This window comes from Nicotiana tomentosiformis, chromosome 8, assembly GCF_000390325.3.
Source record: "Nicotiana tomentosiformis chromosome 8, ASM39032v3, whole genome shotgun sequence".
NCBI classification, from domain to species: domain Eukaryota; kingdom Viridiplantae; phylum Streptophyta; class Magnoliopsida; order Solanales; family Solanaceae; genus Nicotiana; species Nicotiana tomentosiformis.
This window is the reverse complement of record NC_090819.1, coordinates 12,414,103-12,426,539: the sequence shown is the minus strand read 5'-3', so window position 1 is coordinate 12,426,539 and position 12,437 is coordinate 12,414,103. Positions and strand designations below refer to the sequence as shown.

Here is a 12,437-nt window from a genome sequence, read left to right as displayed (position 1 = left end):
CAGAAACTAAAAATCAAACATTTTGATGATTCTCTATATTCGTACAACTCTGCTCCTGTAGTATGAAGAAAACTCCCTATAAACGGGAAATATGCGATTAAATATTAGTTTGGTGAAAATACTTCGTGAATTTAAAGGATTAACGATACACTAGTATAGCCAAAGGCAAGGGACATCACTATATATGTACTTGAGTAGTCACATCTGCAAAAGCTTATCTAGCTAAGGTGTGAGAAGATAGAATGAAAGAATACAACAGGCCAAAGTCCAAAACTGAGCGTACGCCTTCACTCCCCAAATGTTAGTTTATATTGCCGCGTTAATTGTTGATCTTGCAGCCTGTTTCTTCATTTCCGCGGCTTTGCCACTTCCTCGGAAATACATGAACACTTGCTGCATATTGCATATTGCAGATAATGAAAGATGTTAGGGTAAGAGCAGAGACGAATGAGCCTATACAGGCGTATGCGTTCAACCAAATCTAATATTCTACATAGAACATAGACATATATGAATAACCATTTTCGTTTTAATAAATACAGTTAAGCATTTCTATAACAGCCTCATTTGTTCCGGATTTTATTGGCTTTTATAGCAAAGTGCTGTTACAGAGAGCATATATTATAATATAGCATAAAAATTGGTTTCATAAAAAACTTAACTTTTATAGTGAATGACTGTTATGTAATGATGTTATTGAGAGATCTGACTGTAATAAATTTTGGGAGCATAATTTCAAAGCTAGAATGTGTTCAGTTCTAAGAACTTTGCATGTTTAACCTATAAAGTTTAAATCATGAATCTGTCTCGGTTAGAGCACTAGTAGAAGCAATGACAAAGGGGCAGATAACTCAACCTGAATAACCCATATGCTGATCAACGATTCAACAGAGAAGAATGCAGCACCAATGAAGAAGAATATCTGCAAGTAAACGCAAGGTTTAATCTCTTTTTGAGGCAAAAAGCAATATTTCCGCTTTTGTGACAAAAGAATTACTCATCAATTTATTCTAACATGGTTAGAATTTGTTGATTTCTGCAGTTGATATTAATCTGAACCCATGTTCAGAAGACAATAATATGAATATAGAGTACCTCTAGTATAGATTAGTCCTAATCTATGTTGCTTGGACTCTCCGAAAATGACCCGGGTGCATGTCGGATCCTCCAAAAATAATGTATTTTTGGAGGATCCGACACGGGTGCGGCAATATTTTGGAGAGTCCGCATAACATAGATCCTAATGAAATGTTAGAAAAATCTAAGATAACCTTACCCCGATTATGGAATTCCAGCCTATAAGATCAATTGCATTCAAGAAACCACTGTTAGACAAAGGAATGTAAAAAAGAGTAAGCCACATTATATCGACGAATATATAAAGGAATACTTGAAACATATACATTTAACTCAAGACATTACTTCAAATAATAAATTAAAAAGGGAAAAAATGCTCAAAAGGTATAACTGCAATAACTTTCGTATCCTGGAAACTCATTGTATCATCACATATTGCTTTTTCTAAAACCGGGGAAAAAAAAACTTACGTTAATGAATGCCCCCTGAAGACGAATGGAGGTGCCACAGCAGCTAAGACGCAGAATACAATATGAATCTACAATATATGAATAAAAACTCAGAACAGTCCTTAACAAGCAACTCTAAAGTAGAAAAGGGGAAATGTTGTGTTCACCGCATAACATAAGAAAAACCAGCCAAACTTCAGCGCGCTATCAGTCCTGCAAACAGAGGGGATATCGTAAAATAGTCTTAAAAAAAAAACACAGCAACATAGGACTGTGATAAAGATTTGTTCCTTAATGAGGTAGCGCAAAAACAGTACCTCATCGCACGATAAAGAGGACGATACCACAAGAAGTAGGCTGATGGAATACCGAATAAGTAGATAAGAGCAAAAAACCAAGCACCGGGATCTATAATGACAAAAAGTTATGTTAGATAGTTAATTTTTATTGAAGGATTAAAAAGATTGAGCAATTAGTTTAACAGCAACCTCCTCCTTTGATCCAAACAAAGGTTGTTGCTAAAATATTCCATAGAAGACAACCCGCCAAACCTGCGATTATCCGAGTCCAAAGTTAATAGACCCCACTAGTGCATTAACCAAATGAACCATTTAAAGAGAATTGTCTGATTCAACAATTTAAGAAACACCAATGCTCGTTCTAAATCATCCTAACAAAAGTTGTTGTACTATGTAAAAGTTGTAAGATTCAATGAATGACAACACACATTTGTTCTTCATTCTCAGCCCGGCCCATCGACCTATGTAAATTGATCATTTCAACTTGGTCAATTATTCCTATGCATCAGAAAACATAGACGGTGCCCAAGGTCCAACCGCACACCTCGTATTTGTTACGGAAGCCAAATGTATATAGTGTGAATGAGTCACAACTACTATACCAAAATTTATGACAACCAATAAATAATAAATAAGACAATAAAACAACAATAAAAGAACACCAGAATTTACGAGGTTCGCCAATTTTGCCTACTTTCTCGGACACAATCAATATTTTATTCCACTCCAAAATTACAAGTGAAATAATACTAAAGAGAGAAGATACAAATGCCTTAAGAAGATAAACGGCAAATGAGAGGTGTATTTAAATCCTAAACATTAGGCCTCCTTTTATAGGGTGAAATTCCCATTCAAAATTGTCATCCACCGATGTGGGACTTTTGACAATTTCAACAAATCTCCACCTTGTCAAAATTCCACATCTTTAATTTTCTCTCAATAACAAATTTTGGTTGTGTCTTCATCTTCAATCTTTAGTGTTCAACAATGTTAATCAAATCCAAACAATGTTGAAACTTGACCGCAGTCACCACTTTTGTCAGCATATCAGCAGGGTTCTCCATAGCATGAATTTTCTTCACCGTGACTCCACCTTATTCTATGATTTCTCGTACGAAATGATACCGAACATCAATGTGCTTCGTCCTTGCATGATAAACTTGGTTCTTCGCTAATTGAATAGCACTTTGACTATCACAAAAAATTGTAATATTTTTTTGTTCAATAGCAAGCTCTTTTAGCAACCCCTGAAGCCAAATTGCCTCCTTCACAGCCTCTGTAATAGCCATGTACTCTGCCTCTGTTGTAGACAAAGCAACTGTTGACTGCAAAGTAGACTTCCAACTAACTGGTGCCTTTGCAAAAGTAAACACATAACAAGTAGTTGACCTTCGTTTGTCCAGATCACCCGCAAAATCTGAGTCACAATATCCAACTACAGACCGATTACCTTTCTGCTCAAAAACTAACCCAACATCTACAGTACTATGAATATACCGTAGAATCCATTTCACAGCTTGTCAATGCTCCTTTCCTGGATTATGCATATATCTGCTAATAACTCCAACGGCTTGTGAAATGTCAGGTCTCGTACAAACCATTGCATACATCAAGCTACCAACAGCATTTGCGTATGGTACCCTTGACATATACTCCTGTTCAGTTTCATCCTTTGGCGACATAGTAGTACTTAGCTTAAAATGGGGAGCAAGTGGCGTACTAATTGGCTTAGTCTTCTTATCTATGCCAAAACGCTGTAGTACTCTCTTCAAATATTCTTTCTGAGATAAACAGAGTTTCTTTGAACGTCTATCTCTTATTATCTCCATGCCAAGAATTTTCTTTGCCTCACCCAGATCCTTCATCTCGAACTCCTCCTTCAGTTGAATCTTCAACTTATCAATTTCTTTCGAATTCTTGGAAGTTATCAACATATCATCAACATATAGGAGAAGATATACAAAGGAACCATCATTAAGTTTGCACAAATACACACAATGATCGTATTTGCTTCTCTTGTACCCTTGCCGCAACATAAACTTGTCAAATCGCTTGTACTATTGTCTAGAAGATTGTTTCAATCCGTACAACGATTTTTCAAGTTCGCATACCATATTTTCTTTTCCAGCAACTTTGAATCCTTCTGGCTGATTCATGTAGATTTCCTCCTCCAAGTTTCCATGTAAAAACGCAGTTTTTACATCCATCCGAAATAGTTCCAAATCCAACTGTGCTACCAAAGCCAACATAATTCTAATGGAGGAATATTTTACAACTGGAGAAAATACTTCATTATAATCAATTTCCTCTTTCTGAGTATATCCTTTGGCCACCAATCTTGCTTTGTAGCGAACATCTTCTTGGTTAGGAAATCCTTCTTTCTTTGCAAATACCCATTTGCACCCAATTGTTTTCTTTCCCTTCGGGAGATTGGCCAATTTCCATGTATGATTCTGATGAAGGGACTGCATTTCTTCATTCATGGTAATCCTCCACTTATCTTCTTCTGAACTTTAGATTGCGTCTTTATAAGTGGTAGGAACACCATCAGCTACAATTGAGGTTGCACAAGCAACCGTCTCTATGAGACGAACAGGTTTCGTTATTGTCCTTTTTGGCCTGTTGGTTGCTATTGATTCAAGTTGTTGTCGAGGTTCCTGAGTTGGAATCTCCCTCTCTACTGGCTCTTCTTCCAGAGGGTAATCTTCATGAGTTTCCTCCTCTGCTTCTTGTGTAGGAAAAATAAATTTTCCCTCAAACTCCACCTGCTTTGATGCACCACCAGTTTGTTTGACATCTTCAACTGTCACCTTATCTGTTATGGCAGATTCATCAAAGGTAACATCTCTGCTGAATATAATATTCCTTGTCTCTGGACACCATAAGCGGTATCCTTTGACTCCAGAAGTAATCCCCATAAATATAGCCTTCTTTGCTCTCGGATCCAATTTTGACTCTTTCACATGATAGTATGCAATTGAGCCAAACACGTGCAAAGAGTCATAATCTACAGCAGGTTTTCCATACCATTTTTCAAATGGTGTCTTGCCATCAATAGCAGCAGATGGTAGACGATTAATGAGGTGGCATGCATATGTAATTGCCTCAGCCCAAAATTCTTTGCCCAAGCCAGCATTGGACGATTAATGAGGTGGCATGCATATGTAAGTATGCTGCAACCACAGAGCATACTTAGACAGTACCTTGGCTCTGATACCAATTGTTGCGGAAGCCAAATGTATATAGTGTGAATGAGTCACAACTACTATACCAAAAATTATGACAACCACTAAATAATAAACAAGACAATAAGACAACAATAAAAGAACACCAGAATTTACGAGGTTCGGCCAATTTTGCCTACTTCCTCGGACACAATCAATATTTTATTCCACTCCAAAATTACAAGTGAAATAATACTAAAGAGAGAAGATACAAATGCCTTAAGAAGATAAAAGGCAAATGAGAGGTGTATTTAAATCCTAAACATTAGGCCTCCTTTTATAGGGTGAAATTCCCATTCAAAATTGTCATCCACCGATGTGGGACTTTTGACAATTTCAACAGTATTGGCACGGGAAAAGGCAAAAACCAGGTCGATCATGCACCAATATGACCAATTGTTTTAATGCAGTAATCTTCCGACGGTGGCTGGACTACTATATAAATACATAGTGAAGTTATTAATATGCACATCGGTCTGTAAGCCAGGTAAAATCAAAGGTTGTTGACTTGCTAGAAAGTTGGTAATGTGAGAACTGAGAAGCATTAGTAGCATCTGTAAATCAGAGGGTAAACAAAAAGATGTAACAGCTGGTTTTAAATCGAACATACCCAACAATGTAGTAAATGCAACATACTGCATCCTTTGTAAATGGATCGGGATTTCATTTGCAATATCATGATGAATGATAGGGCAGAATGGTGGCCAATTCCTTTCCTCTACAACAACACCAGCTGCCAAAGAAAAAGGGGAGAACAGAAATGATATCAATTTTCACAGAAGAAAACTTTTGATTTAGTTCAAGAGCACAACGACATATTATATACACAGTGGAGAAATACCTCCTGCTAAGGCCTCTTCTCTCCTTTTCACTTCCTATAAGAAACCAAGAAAGCTGAAAATTAATAGCGTATAAAATTCCTAAATTACAAAATACGGTCATAGCATTAATTCTGCACAACAAACATCTAATCCTTCAAGCTCAAACAGAACTTCTATGTAAACCAGATATTAAAATAGCAATAGTTACATAAAGTAGAGAACAACAACAACTACGCTTTAGTCCTGAACAAGTTGATGTCGGCTATATGAATCCGCACTGATGATGTTACTCCATATAAACCCATCTCAGGCCAATATTATCCAAAATAAAAATAATAGTAATAAAAAAAGTACTAGGAGTTCATTATATTTTCTACTAAGGTATAAATCTCTAAAAGGATAAACAACTTCTAGATGAAGAAAGCTATTTGACAAAACTTTGGATAGTTTACTTAACGGAAGATAAGCAAAGGCATAACAAGAAGCCACCATAGAGTGCTATGCAAACCTACTTGTTCTCTTCTTCTCAGATCAGCCTCTCGAGCTTGTAGTTCCTTCTCCTTCTTCTTCAGATCCTGAATCGTTATGTAAGTAAAAAATCATTCAACTCTAGTTTCCAAATGTACACGGAATTACTGTGGTCACTGGCAAAGTGACAAGCGATATATTTAGAGTTCAAATTGTCAAAATTATCTCACCTTTGCACTATCAAGAGGAATATCAATTGTTGAACCACGGGCAGCGCCTCCAGTATTCTGAACATTTTAGTAAGTAAAATAATGCATAAATAAGCAAGGTGGACAGCTCACAATTAAATCAAGTCAATTCTACAATGTGCAATCATAAGAAGCTAGTTTAATGTAACTAAATGAGCTCACAATCCTAAGAACAACAAAAATCCTAGCTCGTTCTCAATATTTGACTACATTCTCCAATTGAATGACACTAAGCAAGAAAACATCAAGAGATAATGACATACCAATATGCAATTAACAGATCTGTTAACCGGACAAAATGAACAAAAATAATTCAAACCTAATATTCTCTATGGGCAATTATATTGCTTCTAACATGCCAAAAAGAAAAAAATGCAACAACCCCATCGACCTATGGTGGAGGCAAGATTTCCACCAAAGGGTTCAACATAAAAGGGGAGCCCGGTGCGCTAGCGGGAGGGCCGGACCACAAGAGTCTATTGTACGCAGTTTTACCTAGCATTTTTGCAAGAGATTTTTTCCACGACTCGAACCCGTGACCTTTTGGTCACATGGCAACAACTTTACCAATTATGTTGAGGCTCCCCTTCAAAGGGTTCAACATCTATTATTTATATATACATGAAAAAACACAAATTTTACCCCATACATACAGTGTGATTTTCCTGCGAAAGGGGTTTGAATCCCTTCCGCTCCTCTAGTTCCGTCCCCGCCATTGATCAGCGGCAGAGCCACACGCAAAGAAGGGGATTCAACGGTCGGAAAGTTATACTATATAGATAGTATAAAAACAAAATTTTAATACATGTTCAAATCTCAGGTAGGACATTTTGGGATTTTCTTGAATCTCTATATAGAATTTCTAGCTCCGCCACCAATATAAATCATATTTTTCAAATAACAAACATAAATTTTCTAATAAGAGCATAAGATTTTATGTGTATATACCGCAAATGGATTCACATTAGCTTCTTCTGCAAAAGGATTTTCATTAAAACGAGCCATGATCAATAACCACGAAGAGAATCAAAAATCCCTATGCAAAATATTTTTTTTTGCTAAAATCCACAGGCACCCAAAAGCAAAACCCAAATATGCATGCGACAGATCTATAAAAAAAATGTAAATCTGTAGCACGTATGGTTTTAATTGGGGAGTGGAAATTAATGTGCATTGATCACCAATGCACTATTGAATTAAAACGTCATTCCTGAATTTTTTTCTTTAAATTTCTGTTATATATTTTTCGTTAATTATCATTCATTTGCTTTTGCCTGTTTTCTCGCAGAAGAAATTGGGGAAATTTCTGTATAGAAAAGCACGTAAGAAGCTATTCGCGGGTGTTCACAGGACGAAATCTGAGGCATTATATATATGTTGGGGCTTTGGGACTTATGTCACGGGCCCGAATCCTCACGTTGGGTAGCGGCACCTGCTCGCCCGTGCGGCGCCTGCGGACTCCCCTCACCGCGGGCCAGCCTACTTTCTGTCCCAGAATTTCTCAAGCACGATCCTGTGCCTGTCGATGGGGCTCGCCCGCAGGCTCGCCCCAACCTGTGCCGCCCGTAAGATGCCTAGGCCCTTGGCCCTAGACATGTCGTGGCGCTCCATCTTAGGATCACAATTCATGCGCGCCCTGGGGGATTGGCTTAGGACATGCCTTGTCCTTAGCCCAAGACTGAGCATCGCTCCCACGTGCACAGCCCAATCCTCAAGCTTGACACTCGCCTAGTGCATCCGTGACTAGATCGTGCCTCGCCCGAGTAAGGCAACCTTTAGCCCTTGGCCATTATCATGCGCCTCTTTCGTGCCATGCCCATACATAGCCCTCTTGCAGCATGCTTTCATTCCGAAGTAGTGCAGTGTCGCCCACATCTGCACCTTTAGGCCAACGGACCCTTGCTTGCATGGTTGAACCAAAGCCATGCTCACAAGTCGACACATGATGCCCCTATGACAGGTGCGTCAAGTATCCAATCAGCACGGAGGTCTCGTTCCAACATTCGGCAGTCTGCGAGGCTGGCCGTTCCACACTTCGAGCCTCCAGCGCCACTTTGATGCCCAACGCAGGCCCGAAGGCATTGCGCCATCCATACGAGTTCCCAAACTCGTGTGGATACCTTTGACACTCCTTTGTCATCTAGGCAGGCCCTTGGGGTTCGCCCCCCAAGGCAGCTCGTTCTATACGGCTCAGTGGCAGCACGTATGGAGGAGGCAGGTCGGAGCTTTCATCACCTATACCCCCCTTATATATTCTTAAAATTAAAAAGTCCAAGTTGCCCGAGTAGACTGTTCCACGTCAAATCATCAGAAGGACCTTTTCTCACCAGTTCTTGGCCGAAATCACAACTCCAAAATGTGAGTTGTGATATCCTCCCACACTCATAATGTCATCGTCCCCGATGACACATCATGGCTTAAGACATCCCGGAGTCTGCCCCCTCAGGTATGCCCATTCAAGCTCCCTTTGTCCTGTGGGTTGGACTTCCTCGAAGTCCTTTCTCAAAAGGAGGCGTGCCCCATGCACTTCTCCCCCAAGTATCTTCCAAGCGTGCCTCTGCACTTCACCTCCATTCGGTGTTCACTTGGAAAGTGCCTCCGCACTTGCACCCTATGGTGTCTAACTTTGTGATTGACCCACACTAGTCAAATCACACCATGACCCTCACGGCCTTCATGTCCGTCTGAAGCTTTCCTTCACAGGTTAGCACATCATGAGCTCTTTTGACGCCGCTCCCGTAGCCTTTCGCTCCCGTAGCCTTAACATGCCCTCTTTGGCATGGCTCCCGTAGCATTAAGACGCCCTCTTGGCATAGCTCACGTAGCATTCTGCTCCCGTAGCTTTCTTTGCCTTCACTACCTTGAAGATGTGTTCGCTTCCAGACCCACGACTTCGCCCTTATACCTCTTGCATAGGTGGGATCCTCCCACACTCAATGTGGAGGATACATCTTAGCACTGTCGTCCCACTTGGCATTCGGCCAGCACTTGGGACGACCTTTGGTGAGTACTACATTCCCAAAGTCATAGCATCGCCGCATTTCCGAACAAAGCTCTTTGGTTTCCAGTTGTCACATCCTCAGCAAGTAGCCAATGCTCCCGGTAGTAGTTCAATACTCGCCCTATAGATAGGCGCCCTCTTGGCCCTGCTAGCACGGCTTCCTGATTCGGTGTGCCTCGCACTTGGACACTCTTGGTCCCCGATTATTCGACATACCCCTTTCCAGAATGATGACACCTTCTAACTAGGAAACTCGCCCCATTTCGAAGCTTCGCTATACCCTCGAATCCGTCTCCTCACCTTGGCAATGCCCTCAGGCAACCCAAAGTCTTCTCTCGAAGGAAAGACACTCAGCTTGATGCGTCGCACGCATCCTTGGCAAGATCTCCGCTATGATCATGCCCAAGTTTATAGTCCATGGCTCCCACTCTTTCGCAATATGGTTGCACGACCTGGCAAACATGGCATTCTCTTGGCTATCCGACTCATCGGCATATCACCTCATTCAGTAGCACTTTAGACTCACGAAAGACAATGGAATCACCCATTTCCTTCGTCGACTATCAGTATCGGGTTCTCGATCTTTGGTGGCAGATGAACATCAATCTCTGCTTTGACGTGATCTCGGCACTGACATCCAAAATGCACTCGCCATATCCACCCTTTGCCTTGACGTTGTGCCATGGCATAGTATGGCCTTAATCAGCTCTGATACCAAGTGTCACGGGCCCGAATCCTCACGTTGGGTAGCGGCACCTGCTCGCCCGTGCGGCGCCCGCAGACTCCCATCACCATGGGCCAGCCTACTTCCTATCCCAGGATTTCCCAAGCACGATCCTGTGCCTGTCGGTGGGGCTCGCCCGCAGGCCCGTCCCAACCTGTGCCGCCCGTAAGATGCCTAGGCCCTTGGCCCTAGACATGTCGTGGCGCTCCATTTTAGGATCACAATCCATGCGTGCCCTGGGGGATTGGCTTAGGACATGCCTTGTCCTTAGCCCAAGACTGAGCATCGCTCCCGCGTGCACAGCCCAATCCTCAAGCTTGACACTCGCCTAGTGCATCCGCGACTAGCTCGTGCCTCGCCCGAGTAAGGCAACCTTTAGCCCTTGGCCATTGTCATGCGCCTCTTTCGTGCCATGCCCATACATAGCCCTCTTGCAACACGCTTCCATTCTGAAGTAGTGCAGTGTCGCCCACACCTGCACCTTTAGGCCAACGGACCCTTGCTTGTATGGTTGAACCAAAGCCATGCTCACAAGTCGACACATGATGTCCCTATGACAGGTGCGTCAAGTATCCAATCGGCACGGAGGTCTCGTTCCAACATTTGGCAGCCCGCGGGGCTGGCCGTTCCACACTTCCAGCCTCCAGCGCCACTTTGATGCCCAACGCAGGCCCGAAGGCGTTGCGCCGTCCATACGAGTTCCCAAACTCGTGTGGATACCTTTGACACTCCTTTGAGTCATCTAGGCAGGCCCTTGGGGTTCGCCCCCAAGGCAGCTCGTTCTATACGGCTCGGTGGCATCACGTATGGGGAGGCAGGTCGGAGCTTTCATCACCTATACCCCCCTTATATATGCTTAAAATTAAAAAGCCCAAGTTGCCCGAGTAGACTGTTCTACGTCAGACCATCAGAAGGACCTTTTCTCACCAGTTCTTGGCCGAAATCACAACTCCAAATTATGAGTTGTGACACTTAGCTGACACTAAAGTCTTTTCTTTTAAAATTTATTTGATTTTTAGTATTTAAATGTGCATAATTTATTTTTACTTAAAGTCTACTAAATTATGTAAATTAATAATTAAATACTATATTCGCAAAATATTAGAGAGATTATTTTATTTACATGATGCAGTAAAATTGCTTATTTGACGAAGCAATCTTAAAGTTAGCGGCGGAAACAAGTGACGATTGGGGTTGTGATATGGTGGATAGTGGTGATCGTGATAGGTGTACAAGTTTAGTGGTGGTAGTGAATGGTGGTAGACAATAATAAATAGAGTAATAGTAAAAGTTCACCTTAACAAGAATCTTTAAGGAATCGTTTGGTCAATTGTATAGTATAACTAAATTCAAAAGCTGAACCAATTTTGGTGAAGCAGAAAAAAATGGTTTATTTTCAAAAGCACTTTTTTTGAAAAATACCTTTGAGAAAAATACACTTAGAAACAGTTTTTAAAATTTTAGTCAAACACTAATTGATGTTCATAAATGCTTCTCAAATTAATTAACCAAACACAAACTGTTTCTCACCAAAAGTACTTTTGAGAAAAACACATTTTTGAGAAAAAAACACTTCTCAAAATAAGCTGATTTTTGCAGCTTGGTCAAATGGGCTATAACTTTGCTCATAAATTCTTGGGAAAGGGGCCAAATATAACCCTCTACTTCCGAATATTGTCTACATTTAATCTTCATTATACTATCCGGGCAAATTTACCCCTACCATCAGTAAAATTTTAAAAATTACCCCTTGAACTATTAGGTAATTCAAAATCTCCCAATTTTCTTTTATTTAAATCACTTGTTATTTTTCTTGCTCCACTATTTTCAGAAATTACTATGATGTGAATGCTAAAGGTACTAGACTATACAAATTATCCATAAAAAATTTTAATTACCATTGCACTCACTTCTCTTCTTGTGATAATGCGTTTGGAATTGGTTTAAAACTTTATTTATTTTTCAACCATATACACACCGTAAAATTAAGTGGGTCTATATAATGTGTATTGTATGTAGCTACTTATCATGTATGTATATGTATATTTGAATATATTTTTATTATTTTTTGGTAAGTATAGAGTTTGATCGACTAACTTAAGAGTACACGGTGCGTAGGCATTTGA

General features: G+C 40.5%; 1 protein-coding gene across 1 annotated transcript; it reads right to left on the bottom strand.

Moving 5' to 3' along the window:
• Positions 1-63: 63 nt before the first annotated feature.
• LOC104090637 (secretory carrier-associated membrane protein 1-like) lies at positions 64-7,809 on the bottom strand. Its single transcript, XM_070182090.1, has 12 exons — positions 7,535-7,809; positions 6,569-6,625; positions 6,383-6,445; positions 5,891-5,924; positions 5,660-5,782; positions 2,015-2,077; positions 1,844-1,934; positions 1,694-1,739; positions 1,548-1,615; positions 1,277-1,325; positions 857-922; positions 64-393 (listed from the first exon to the last, which is right to left on the bottom strand). Exons 1-12 carry the CDS (start codon positions 7,589-7,591, stop codon positions 307-309), a joined length of 804 nt encoding a protein of 267 aa, XP_070038191.1. The 5' UTR covers positions 7,592-7,809; the 3' UTR covers positions 64-306.
• Positions 7,810-12,437: the final 4,628 nt, after the last annotated feature.

What these genes read in the sequence shown, in the direction of transcription:
- LOC104090637 (XM_070182090.1), bottom strand. Translation starts at nt 7,591, where the DNA reads ATGGCTCGTTTTAATGAAAATCCTTTTGCAGAAGAAGCTAATGTGAAT. An exon ending in TTCCTCTTGATAGTGCAAAG is followed by an intron (nt 6,446 to 6,568) that starts GTGAGATAATTT and finishes ATAACGATTCAG; the next exon opens with GATCTGAAGAAGAAGGAGAA. An exon ending in ATCTGAGAAGAAGAGAACAA is followed by an intron (nt 5,925 to 6,382) that starts GTAGGTTTGCAT and finishes GGTTTCTTATAG; the next exon opens with GAAGTGAAAAGGAGAGAAGA.